This window comes from Astatotilapia calliptera, chromosome 17, assembly GCF_964374335.1.
Source record: "Astatotilapia calliptera chromosome 17, fAstCal68.1, whole genome shotgun sequence".
NCBI classification, from domain to species: domain Eukaryota; kingdom Metazoa; phylum Chordata; class Actinopteri; order Cichliformes; family Cichlidae; genus Astatotilapia; species Astatotilapia calliptera.
In genome coordinates, this window is record NC_137438.1 from 5,778,480 (window position 1) to 5,791,853 (window position 13,374).

Genomic DNA, 13,374 nt, shown 5'->3' on the forward strand with positions numbered 1-13,374 from the left:
GTCTTTTTGTTTGTTTGTCTGTTTGTTTTTTGTAATGGTATAAACATTTAAAGGCGTGGATTGGCTAATTGGTCATGATCGACTCTAGGCTGGACCAATTACAGCCGATGAGGTTGAACTTTAAAGTTCTGTATTGAGGTGAAAAGGAATGCAATTTGTCCCATACTTCAGCTAGAATGAAAAAAAAGACGCAAAGCTGGAGTTTTTCTGCGTCTTTATGCTGCACAGCTGCCTCTTCTTCTCTCATTTTCTCCCCCTCCTTCTCCTGTTGCTATTTCAATCATGAAATTGATCAATGATCAGCTGATCGGCTTTTCTCTCTTGTTTGTTTATCGTCCCCTTTGCGCCAGAAAGAGGAAACAGGTGGAGGTCGCGCTAAACAACAGCAGCATGTTTAAGCTTGATCAGCTGTTGTTAGAATTTATTTAATATTACTTTCTAGTATCAGCTGATGTTTGCTGGAGCCACAGCTGTAAAAGCTGCTGGTCATGATGTCGGTTTGGATATGTGGTGAGAGGGAAACATGAAGATGAAACCAGGAGATGTCCTTACTGAATCATCAGAGCTGAACAGGTGATGGAGGAACAGGTTTACCTTTTAGGTGACATGAATGAGTTGAAGGGAAGTTATGACCTGTTTCTGAGAAATAACACCAGGATCCTTTTTTAACGTAGCTGGCGGCTGATAACTGTGCAGGGGCGAGTCTAGCAAAGTTTTGCCAGGGGGCCAGGTAGGGCATTAACAGGGAGAGGGGGGCACAAAGAAATACTTTTCTTTCTTATTTTCATTTTAAATGTCTAGCTTTTAATAAATAATTATCTGAATCTTACAACCAAAGTGGTCATCTGATGTAAAATGTATAGAAATTCATTATTGCATATAGTAAATATCCATCCATCCATCCATCCATCCATCCATCCATCCATTTTCTTCCGCTTATCCGGGGCCGGGTCGTGGGGGCAGCAGCCCAAGCAGAGAGGCCCAGACCTCCCTCTCCCCAGCCACCTCCTCCAGCTTATCCGGGGGAACACCAAGGCTTTCCCAGGCCAGCCGAGAGATATAATCTCTCCAGCATGTCCTGGGTCTGCCCCGGGGCCTCCTCCCGGTGGGACATGCCCGGAACACCTCACCCAGGAGGCGCCCAGGAGGCATCCTTGTCAGATGTCCGAACCACCTCAACTGACTCCTTTCGATGTGGAGCATCTGAGCCCCTCCCGAATGGCCGAACTTCTCACCCTATCTCTAAAGGAGAGGCCAGCCACCTTTCAGAGGAAACCCATTTCCGCCGCTTGTATTCGCGATCTTGTTCTTTGGGTCACTACCCACAGCTCGTGACCATAGGTGAGGGTAGGGGCATAGATCGACCGGTAAATTGAGAGCTTTGCTTTTACACTCAGCTCTCTCTTCACCACAACAGACCGGTACAGCGTCTGCATCACTGCAGCCGCTGCACCAATCCGTCTGTCGATCTCCCGCTCCCTTCTTCCATCACTCGTGAACAAGACCCCGAGATATTTAAACTCCTCCAATTGGAGGAGTTTAAATATTTGTATGTGTATGTATGTGGTTTAGAGACATCCAGGTGCCACAGGTAAGGGAAGTGATGGGTCACTACTCAGGAATCTGAGACCACGTGACCATGCTTTAGCTACGGCGGAGTCAGATGAGGAAGAAGAGAGAGGAGGGGTGACACCGGCAGAGTTTTTTTTGACAGATGTTTTTAATTTTTTTAGCTGCTCTTTTCCCTCACGAAGCTTTTCCTTTTCTCACACTGTTGTTGTAAATAAAAATGTATTTTCATTGATAAAAAAGTTTACATTGACCTGCTGCACCATCTCATGGTACAAAATGGTATTACAGCAAAATATGGCCTGGGTCTATCTAAGCTGAACTTGGTCTCTCGCTTTAGCACAGTGCATAGGAGTTTTGGACATAAAAAAAACTAAACATAGTAGTTCTTCCACATCCCCCCCCCCCAAAAAAAAACAAACAAAAAACAGTCCAACAGAGGACAAGAAAGAGTGTACACAGCTCAAGTTACCATTTGTCTTTGATTTATTTGGACAGTAATTACAGGATATACATAGTGTTTCATTGAAACAACAGTGTAACACTGATGGGCAAAGCCCTCTTTGCTCCTGAGGTCAAGAGTTGGTTGACGTACTCTCAAGCGGAGATGTGCAGAAACAACATTTTGCTGTGTTTGTGTTCAGGGGCCAAAAAGGAAAAGAAGACTGATACCGCTCAACAACGGGGCTTTCACACAGTTCCTAAACGAGAATTTCAGTCAGTCTTAACGGAGAAGAACCGCTGAAGCTCCGATGCACTGAAACAAATTTGGTATTAACCACCTTGGGATTTGTTTTGTTTTACAGCTCCAATACAACATTGTACAAAAAAAAAAAAGCATATTTACAGGTGAACTCAATAGATATATATATATATATATACACACATATACATGTACACGTACAATATTATATAAATATAGTAAAATATTTTAAATTACATTGATTTCACGGTCTTCCATAAATAGATGACAACATTTCGGTGACGTGTGAATGTTGGAAGCACAGTGTGCCATCTACGACGGGCTCTCCACTCGGTGGGAAGGAATCCGCGTCGAGCTCTCTTGTTCGTTATTGTTTGGTTGAAGGTGTTCAAGAGTGCAACCTGTTTTTAGTTGTTTCTTAGGTTGTTTTTTTTTTGCAAGTTTAACAGGTATCTTATAACCACGGCATGTGGTCAAAATTCAAAGTATTCTCCCATAAAGAAAAAATTTCAAGTTTCCCACAACCCCTGAGTGGGGGAAGTGGAACCGGGAGGCTCGCAGGCCTTCTCAAAGCAGTAGTGTCGTCGCTGCGCAGACCTTCAGCAGGTTATAAAGACTAAATACAGTTTCAGGAGAGACCTCACGCAAGAACCTCTGCAGCGCCCAGTGCTGGGTTTGAAAGGGCAGGTTCTGTTGAGTGACGCACAGTTTTACAAGGAAAGCTGACACTGTTAACAAGGTTGCAGAGGCTTGGTACAAATACTGAAATAGGCTGTGTTAGGCCTTGCCTGTGAAAACTGACAAGTGTGCTGATTTTAAGTGCTTTTCACTATATAATTATGCTTTACAAACACAGTTTTGGCAAAGTTAAAAAAAAGAAAAACTGTTGTAAAGAACGTAACTAAGTCTGTTCCCACTTGTCAGGATTTGGAAAATTCACAAGGTTTTTCTTTTGTTTTGTCAGCAGGATCTATTGTTGCCGAGCTCAGAGGACAGTTGCAGCGTACCTGAGCATAAGCTCTATTTTGAACTCTATGACTATTTCTTCTGTGGCGTGAGGCACGTTAAAAGAATTTTGTTTTCAGCTGTACCTTTAGTAACTATTCAAAAATAAAAGCAAAACAAAGCCCCATACCTCAAACTATCAAAACACGAAGAATAAAAATGAGCAAAAATGACAATGAAAAAAGTTGCAATAAAAACAGAAACAAACAAAAAAAGTAAAACGCTGACGTTGTGGTCTATCACAGCATACTGTACAAAGTTCAGATACATTCTCTTGGAATGGCATGGTCCGTCGCTCAGCAAGTCAATGCTGAACATGAAGTGAGTTCTTGTGTTTTTCTTTGTTTACAATAGGTTTGATGTTGGTTACAAGGATGTCGAAGAGCCAGCAGCAAACAGCAGGAGAGCTGGAGGTTTAGTGTCCGCTGTCGCTTGTGGCGTTCTTGATCCAGTCCAGGATGATGAGGGTCATGCTGCCAAGCATGACCACGATACCGAGAACGAGGAAGACTAATGCCTAGAGAGCAAAATAAGATCACAGTTAGCTAATGTGTTCATTCACACCAAGTTAAATGAAACCTTTCACAGTTCAACAAATGTGTAATTTGTTGTCTTCGGTTCAGTATAAAGCTAATTATCTTACTTTAGCTTAGCAATGCAGAAGATAAAGCCCATTTGTTGCACTATTTGTGTTATCCTTTAGTTAAAAATATGAGAATTAAAGAAAAAAACAATCAAACATAAGAATTGTGGTTTTGAACAGAGTTAATTCAAGTGTTTGCTTAATATGAAGTTAAACTAAAGGGCTAATTACTGCAGCTACAACCATGTCGAATCCTTGGCAAGGAAACAAATAAGTGTAAAGTTCCAAAACTGTTCATTTCATCGAACTCCATCTTACCCCGATCTTTTGCCTAGACTTCATGGACTCTTTCTTGACCAGTCTGATGTAGAAAGCTGAAGGCAGGATGAAGATGAGCATGGCAGCAGCAGAAGCTCCTGACAGAGTAAAGACATTTGACATTTTAGTCACAATCCTTTCTTTTACTGTTGCTAAGATGTTATTACAGTATCTTGTATGCAGACACATACCTATAAAGCCAAAGATGTCCCTGATGGTGGGAACGAAAATAACCAGGGCATTTGTGCCAGCCAGCAAGAACACAGTGATGGCAGTGTGGCGAACCCAGCTGAATTCCTTAGAAGGGCACAGGAGGTGGTTGACAGTGGTACGAATCTGCACAATGAGAAAGACACAGGGAGGTTATTCCACATGACCGATTATTTGTAGTAATTCATATTTTAGAATCTCTGTGACATTTTTTTTCAAACTTACAGGGAAGAGGACAACAGGGACAGTAAGGGTGACGGCGGTCAGCACGGCCAGACGGACAATCAACAGGAGCACATCAAACTTGTACACTTTGGTGTAGGTATGCAGCAGCTCATCTCCCACGTGCTCTATAGACAAAGACAACAGATGTCCTCCACTTAAGTCAGGGTTAAAGTCATCTACTCATCTAGAGGACTGTACATGGATAACTAATGGTTAGAACCTGATACCATTTTATAAATTAAATTTTAGAAAAAATTTAAATTTGCATTGTTAGTCAAAGATTTTTTATTATGAAGTTCTATAAATGCAAAGTAAGTAAAACCTTATTTAATATATCACCCATATTTATATGTGTATATGTGCCATTAGGATTAATAGCATAAAAATTTGCTTCATGACAAGCTAAATTTCTTTCATATCTTTGCAATCAGTGTAAAGGTGGGAGTAGCTGCTAATTAGCTTATCTTAGTATAGTAATTTGGCTACACGCTATTTATATTTTTAAGAATCTGTACTACATAAATAGTAAAATAATAATGAGAAGAATGCTAGCGCTTCAGAGACGTCTCTGGATCGAGCTAAGCTAACCAGCTAATGAAAAAAGCAAACATGTTTTGACTCTGTTTTTTGGGGTCTAGTTTTTACATTTTCCTTTGCCTTAAGCTGTGTGCTTATTCAAATTTTTTAAATTTTCCGCATTTAAATTTAAGCTAAGCTAACTGAAACAATGGTTTGCTAAGCCTTGTGGTTTTACAAAGGTTTGCAGGTTGACATTAGCATGCACAGCAACAAAAAACATTTTGTTTCATTTTTAACACCCTGTTATGATATTTTAATGTAAAATAAGTGTTTTACTAGAACTAAAAAAGCATTTTTTTGTTAGATGTATATTTAAGCAAGAGTTTTACGGCCACAAACCACCTAAATTCTTTGGCGACTTCTATGTTGTTTTAGGAGTATTTAAGTAGGTAAAACAAATATAATTTCGCAATGTCGACTCATCCCGACTACAAACTGGTGGGGGGAGGGGCACGCCACACTGTCACAGTTTTCACTATCACTCTCTTGTATAACTGCTGGTAAGTTCCAGGAACATTTCTTGGTGGTCTATCAGTTGTTTTTGTCATGACGCATGGGAACACAAACATGCTAGCACACTGCTCAGTGGCATCAGGTGGGTTTTTTCACAGTCTTGCATAACTACTGTTCCTGAAAGTTTCTCGCTTAACCTTAGATGACAGAGCCCATTTAACATTTTGTATAACTTCTTGTGAACTGGTATAGGTGTGTGTTGACATTAACTGCGTCAAGAAACTAAATTTAGTTACATTTTTTCCCCACGTAAAAAATTTGTGTACATATTTACATTTTTACTGTCTTGACTTACGGTTAAAAGTCAGGTATCCAAAAAGGGCAGCCAGCAGGTACATGATGAACATAGCCAGGAAAGAAACATTGGCGACATTCTGCATCTTCTTGCGGGAACGGCTGTTCAGCAGAGAGTTGAAGACATGTTTTATTTAGACAGCAGACAAAAATGACTGTAAAAAAGTTGTAAATTGTGTTTTATATGTCAGGGAAATTTAAAAAGACGGCAGTGTATACTCACTCTTTGAGCTCGTCGTACATGGGCAGGATGGCGGGGTGGCACACAAAGGCGAAGGTAATAATAGGGACAGCATAAACAGTCTAGGGAGGTAAATAAAATTCATTAAACTAACGTCTAAAAAGTAGAAATGATTTCATTATGGTTTATTTCAATTCTACAGATGTTCTAAGTCTTTACCTGTGAGTTGACAATAAAGTATTTTGGCTTGCAGGTGTCCTCGTCAGAAGTATTGTCGCTGTGTGAGCTGTGTGAGATGTTCAACGAATGAGTCAAGTTGTCATCGTGAATATCAGGGAGAGGGCATGGGATCTGGAACTTTTTGATGATCACCTTGAAGGAGCAGAGAGCAAATTTCCCATTTTAGCTCCTTATTGTAAAGAAGCAAAGGTTCATTAAAACCACATTTACGGCATGATCAGAAACAAAGACTTGACTGTTGTTGTGCTGTCCTGTTCCACTATTAAATGAATTCATTTGACTACATTTTTTAAAACAAAGGAATCCCGCTCTGTTGTGTAGGAGGAAGGGATTTCACTGGAAGACTGAAACTCAATTGGCAAAACAAGAACAGGCCAAAGGATGTGTGTAAAGGATATGCGGTGATACGCTAACATGAGGAATGAGGAAAGGTGTGTCATACTCACCACAATCAGAAAAAAGACCATGCACAGCAGTGACAGACCACTTGTGTAACCAAGGTAACCTGAAAGAGTGAAAAACACAATCATTAGCGATGCCTTCCTGTATCACGTCACGCTACGCTATTAAGATTTTAAAGCTTTTCAAATCTTGCACGTGTGCAAATGCGTCACTGACTTTGAACCCAACCCTGTTCAGAAATGCATCTGACTCGCAGCACCCACCCACAAAACACACACACACACACACACTTTCCTTACCTAAGTTCTTTAGCAGCGACAGGGGCAGGATAATGCCAACACTAACCAGCAACACCAGGTAGTCACCGTTGACGTACCATTGACTGAAATACAAGACAGAGCATGTCAGTGTTAGCTAATGGAGATCACCAATGAATAGGTAAAGATTTCTGTAGCTGTGTTAAAGGGGCAACACAGGTTGTTTTGCAGTGTTCTACTGTGAAATCTACTGTCAATGAGTTTGAATTGTTTGTTAGTTTTATCATCTTTCTTGTGTATATCTTGCATATTAAGAAGCTTTGATCTTATTACAAACTGATGAACCAGGACCACAAGTAATTTAATTAGCTACGTGATGCCGAAAGCAGCACGCTGAATCTACTTTCCTGTGAAATCCTCTGCAGCTTTTAGGGCTGATCAAACCTCTCAGCCTCTGCACACTAGCTGACAAGAACTGGCCTCCGCAAGCATGACTGCATAGCTTACAAAAATAGATGTAACAAAGCGGCACAGAGGAGAGCGAACTACATCAATTTTTTAAACTCGAAGCCGGGTGGCGGTGAGATCATCCCGCGCTCCATCTCTGTGCGGCACCAGCTGCATTTTCTAAAAGGGCTCTTTGAAAGAGCCGCTCAGAAAGACAGAACACTGTCCGTCCATTTAAAAACAGCCAGACAGTCCTCCTACACAGCTTGTGCTCCAAGCAGAGCGACAAAGCCGCTGCTTCACCTTCCCCGACACTCAGCACTTGAAAAACAACTGGCAGCCATTTTGCTTAACATGTCCACCTCGAGTGCTTCTTTCGGGCATTCCGGTTCTCTTTCATTCCTTCTAGGAATTTATTTTTTTCACCAACACCTCCCTTTTGTAGTCCTAGTGCAACCAGCAAACATTCCTATTGGGGCGAGTAAACCATGCTGTATTGACATTTAGTCTACATCTTTGGCTGCACGACAAATGGTCTGGTGGTCTGACCTGAACCACTACCAAAATCGAATCAGATGTTCCTTGGACAGAGGCCAGCTTGACTGATTTATCCTTGGATTTCTTGGAAATAAGTCTACAACCTCCAGGTTCATTATTTGATTTGTTAAAAATATTCATATAAGTAATGCGCCAGTTTCAGCAGTGTTTCCTGTGTTAGGTGAAATAAAGCAGTGAAACATGAAAAAGAAAGAAATGGCTAGTATTACTATAAAGCTTGAAAATTCAAAGCCACCAAGCAGAGCGTTTAGCTGCTAGTGGAGCCATCCAGCAGTGTTTGTATGACTTTCCCCTCTTCATCTAAACACAGCTTATGTTTGTTTACAAGAAAACACCACACGGTGCATTTAAAGAGGTCATGTCGGCCAGTTTGAGGCGCTGTGTCTGTTGGAGCGGTGCGCACAGACATGCAGTCATTTCTAACTTTTCCAGACCTGCGTTTGTGTGTGGAAGCTGCTAAAATATCAAAGTCACTCACTCGTCGTTGGCTCCTGTGAAAGCTTTTATAACAGTGGGCAGCTCGTATTTCACGATGTAGAGGTAGCTCGACATGGCTGTTGGGGAAAAAACAGAAAAACAACAACAACACCAGTTAGCACATTTTCCTGTAAAACTGAGGGAGAAAAAAGAAAAGGAGGAAACTCTGCCATAAAAATAATGATCTCTAATATTTGGCAAGGGGCCCAGATGCTTGTAAAATGACTCAAGGTTTTACTGGAAGCTACAAAAACAAACAAAACAAGCTGGTTTCCATCAACCAAGGTTTCCCCCCGTGCCTTCCCCCCTCCATGCTCTCATTGCAGACACAGAGGAGCAGTGTTTTAGCTTTCTGAGTGAGCACATGTTGGATCTATTACAGTTACGTAACATTCATTTTTCTTACCTCCAATGTTCTGCATGGTGATGGAGAGGGAGGCTGCAAATTTCCCCGGTGTCCCGAAGGCTTTGTAACCCAACTGCTCGTACACCAGTGCGCCTAAAGACACAAAGAATTGTGGATTTAGAACAAAAGTATTTTTAAAAAAATACACACTTGGCATTTGGGGATGTTTGTCTGATAGACTTACCCCCTTCATTGGCCGTCTTCAGCAACAAGTGCACAGAATACAAGGAGAAGATGGCGACAGACGCAAGAAGAATCCTGTAAACAGACAAGGGAGAGCTTTAGCTGTATGTTTACCTGCGACCTTGATATAATTAGGAGATTTAAAAAAAAGAAAAGCAGAAAAATCAATGATGAAATGTTCTGATCAAGGCTGAAGTGCTGAACATGGGCCTTTGAAGGCCAGTTGAATGACAAATGTATTTTCCTGACTGGTGAACAAACACATTGACATTTGGCTGACGTGAAGGTCACATATTGCTGTGCAGGGTCTACTGATCATGTCTCACATCCCTTCTCTCTTGTGATGGCTCAGATCTCGTGTGTTTTGGGAGAATTTGCCGTTAGGATGATTTCTGCTCCAAGAGCAAAGTGTCAGTACCTTTAGTGTTTCCTTCGAGACCTGAGCGTGTGCAAGTTTGCAATCTGCCTTGTCAAAAACAAACCCAGAACTCTAAGTTCTTTGAGTCACAAGCAGCATCAGCAGGAATCCAAAGGACGAAAGGTTTCCCTGCCCCTGGGATGCTGCAGAGGCAGCACTGTACACTCGGCGTTATTAATAGTTCAGATGAAAGTAAATCTCTTGGCCTTCTGAGACTTGTCTTTGATAAACGCAATGTTCAGCTGTGTGTCCAGCTGCTTTAGTGGCTGCTCGTCTGTCTATGACGTCCTTATTCTGTCTCATCTTAGTTTGCAAAGGCTTGATCTGCTTTACTAGCACCAGACAGTACTTCAGCATATAAACACAGAGACATAAGGCGCAGGTAGCAAGGTTTGTCAGCTGGGTAGGAGCCATCAGGTGTTTGTAATCCCCAGCTTCCTGCAGATGCAGGGATCAGACTGGCCAGCTGCAGCTCCATTCATGATCTCCTGCAAGCGTACATTTTCTCTCCATTTACGTAATTCGTGCGTGGAGCAGCAGGATTACCTCGACTTAGCTGCTTTTCCTGCCACTCCCTTTTGTTTCTGACTCCCAGAGATGTCGAATACTGCGAGTGGACTCAAAAAAATATTAGATTTTTTATTTGGACCCAATAATCTGATTTCTTTCAATTGGTTGCTGACAGACTGATTGTGAAAAGTTCCAGCAGATGCTGCCAGCGTGAGTGAGAAACAGAGGGCTAAAAAGAAAAAATTAAGAAATGCAGCACGCGGCTGATGCAAGGTGGCTTCAGTGTTTCCACACACACAAATAATGTGCTGAATAACCAGCAGGGGGCACTATCACTCACAATGAGATGCACTTTAAAAAAAATCTCAAGATTGCTGGTACTTCAGCTGAACAACATTTGAACAATTGTAAACTTTCAACCCTGACTCTCAGGGTCGAGCAGTTGCATAAAGGACACATAAACACTCTGCTGGCGGCGAAAAGTCGTCGTGCAGAGATTCAATGATTCAATGAGATGCTATACATCACAAGCTGTCACACCAATGCAACAGACAAAGCCATACCTGCCCGTGCTCATCTGAGCCGAATGCGGATTATGAAATAAAAACACACCAGTTTTGAGTCATGCTTATTTGGTTTTCTTTACATCTTAACCTCTTGACTCTGGTGTTAGCTTAAGGAGTTTCTTTGTTTGTTTCCTTTTGCCTCTTTGCATTGGACAGACGTAAGTAATAGATGCTTACACAAACAGGGCGATGCCAGTGTTGGCCATGGCAAAGGACAGACCCAGGATGCCACTGCCCATGATGGCGTTGCCCAGGTTGAAGACGGACATGCCAAAGGAGGCACTACCCTGGTGCTGTGGAAAAGACGCAGGACGGTTAGGACAAGATGAGACATCACATCACTGGTTAAAGGAGAAAGATAAATGTGCTGGAGGAAAAAGAGAAGCTCTTACAGATTCAGTAGCATACTTCTTCTTTCCCGTGTGTTCAGGGAGGAAGTTTTGGCACTCTGCGTCAAAATCGGGGTATTGGCTTTAAAAGAAAAGAGAAGAATCAAGAGTTATTTTTGTGAAGTGTGGTTTATACCATGTGCAGTTTTCAGTTCTTAAGTATATATTTTTCACTATAGTGTGTGTAAAGTGAGCCTTACCCATCCAGTGGCACCTTCTTTGGGCATGGGTATTCACTGCTGTTTGAGCTGCTGCTGTCATCTTCTGGAACATTGTTGAAATCTCTCATCTCGGGCATTTTAAAGCTAAAAAAATAAATAAAAAAAGTTGTTTTAACTGTTAATTAACTGTATTTCTTATATTTCTGTATACTGCGTCAGTTCCTCAGTCTTTTCCCCCCATTTCTAGCTGTGCGCGTTCACGCTGCCTTGAGAATAATCAATATTATAGTGGCTCCACCGCAGCGTTACTCAGGAATCTGAGACCACGTGACAATGCTTTAGCTACGGCGGAGTCAGATGAGGAAGAAGAGAGGAGGGAGGAGGGGTGACGCACCGGCAGTGGAAAAATACCAGACCGGCATCACCCCAACTCTTCCATAGATACTGAATGGCACACACACATACAAAAGAAAAAAGCCGCAGTACACGCGGACAAATGTGACACTTTGCGCACATTTCCCCCTCAAAAATCGTCTTAAAATCTGGACTTTTCACTTTCCTTTTTCTTGAAACATCCCATTTTAGAAACTGCCAATGAAACAAAAACGAGGTGACAATCAGACATAGCTGTCTAAATCGGGCATATAGTAAAATAACCTTCTTGGATGACTTTTACGCACATGAAGATCCAAACAGAGCCACAATGGCATTAAATGGTCAGAGCCATTTAATGCATTAAATGGTCAGAGCCATTTAATGCCATTATTCCCATGACCCGACCGGCTCCACTGGAAACAATGACACGTGTTGTCCCTTTATGGGCATGGCTCTCCCATTTTGCGCAGCGGCCGTGGCTCAGGCGCAGGGTTATCTTTAGAGCCTTTTCAGATTACACACAAGAGACACTTTTCTATGTCTTTCATTTCGCACTGTGTGTGTTTTGTGATCTGTGTGGCAGTAAAAAGCCCGTGTCCTAATACATGCCCAGCACTGCAGCATCACTGTCAAGCGGACACTCCATTATTCATTTATTTGGATCAGGGCTGACCTAATAAGAGAAAACGCCTCGGGATTCTCAGACAATGACATGTTATGAGTCTTTAGTGAGAGATCTGCACATGTACTGTGTACTGTGACAGGAAATCATTCTGTTTCACACTGATTAGCTTTTAACACCCGATAACAGACGATTTTTAATTAAAGAAAAATACCTCGCATTAAAAATAAAAAGGTAAAGACATAAAATGCTGTAATAATGTGCAATCAGAAACTGTGCAGTGTGTTAAAACTTGTAAAGATTTGATTTTTTTAAATTTCAAATACTGTTCCGCCCACATCCGCCAATTTTCCCTCTGACGGTAAACGAGAATGTCGACATTCTTACCTTTTGAAGATGTCTTAGGATGCCTGAAGATCCTTTCAGTAAGAAGAAAAAAACGTCCAGACGATTTCTTTATAAAAAATCAGCTGATCCTTGAAAAGACTATGGTTTTTTTTAATATATATATGTATATATATTTATAAAGACTGAAATTTTGAATGAATGAATGAATGGACCTACTAGTAGACCAGATCTGACTTTAAAAAGCATAAACAGAAACAGGCCAAGGAGAAAAAGATAAATAAACCGAAGCAAAAACGCGAAAAGAATTTCGATGTATTGACTATTTGAATCAAAGTCCAAGAAATGCGGCGCGCTCGGAGAGAAAACCCAGTTCTGCTAGAAAAAAGGGGCGAGGGCTCTTCCTTTTATAGATGCCACATTGCATCAGCCCAAACCAGCAAAGAGGGAGGAAGAGGGTGGAGACCTTTTACGCACGGTGACGTGGTTTGTGTACAAACAGATTGACTTTCCCTCGCTGGAAAACCACGGGCGCTCTCTGATACATTTACAATAATCAAACCACATAAACACTACACCAGTGCTACATAACACACACAAATGTCTAAATCCGTGGATAACTAGGCTTTACTTAATTTTTTTATAGTAACATATATATCAGTTCAGAATTTTCCGTTTAAACGTTCTCATTACTTTTATTTTATTTTATTTTTACTCTCAAGTAGCTCTACGCTGGAACTCTCTCATGGCTTTTTTGTGCGATTAGGATTGCTCTGTTTTGAAAGCAGAACTTGGCCTCGCTGAACCCCACAGATACACTGTGAAGCTAGTTAAACGC

The 13,374-nt window shown here is 41.5% G+C and overlaps 1 protein-coding gene across 1 annotated transcript; it reads right to left on the reverse strand.

Annotated features, from left to right (window-relative positions):
- Positions 1-3,447: 3,447 nt before the first annotated feature.
- LOC113008845 (sodium-coupled neutral amino acid symporter 2) lies at positions 3,448-13,002 on the reverse strand. The gene is made up of 16 exons (XM_026146669.2): positions 12,579-13,002; positions 11,234-11,338; positions 11,037-11,115; positions 10,822-10,937; positions 9,152-9,225; positions 8,968-9,060; positions 8,563-8,638; positions 7,122-7,204; positions 6,867-6,925; positions 6,400-6,552; positions 6,223-6,302; positions 6,001-6,101; positions 4,614-4,738; positions 4,370-4,514; positions 4,179-4,276; positions 3,448-3,794 (listed from the first exon to the last, which is right to left on the reverse strand). The coding sequence occupies exons 2-16, from the start codon at positions 11,329-11,331 to the stop codon at positions 3,693-3,695; spliced, it is 1,482 nt and encodes a 493-aa protein (XP_026002454.1). The 5' UTR covers positions 11,332-11,338; positions 12,579-13,002; the 3' UTR covers positions 3,448-3,692.
- Positions 13,003-13,374: the final 372 nt, after the last annotated feature.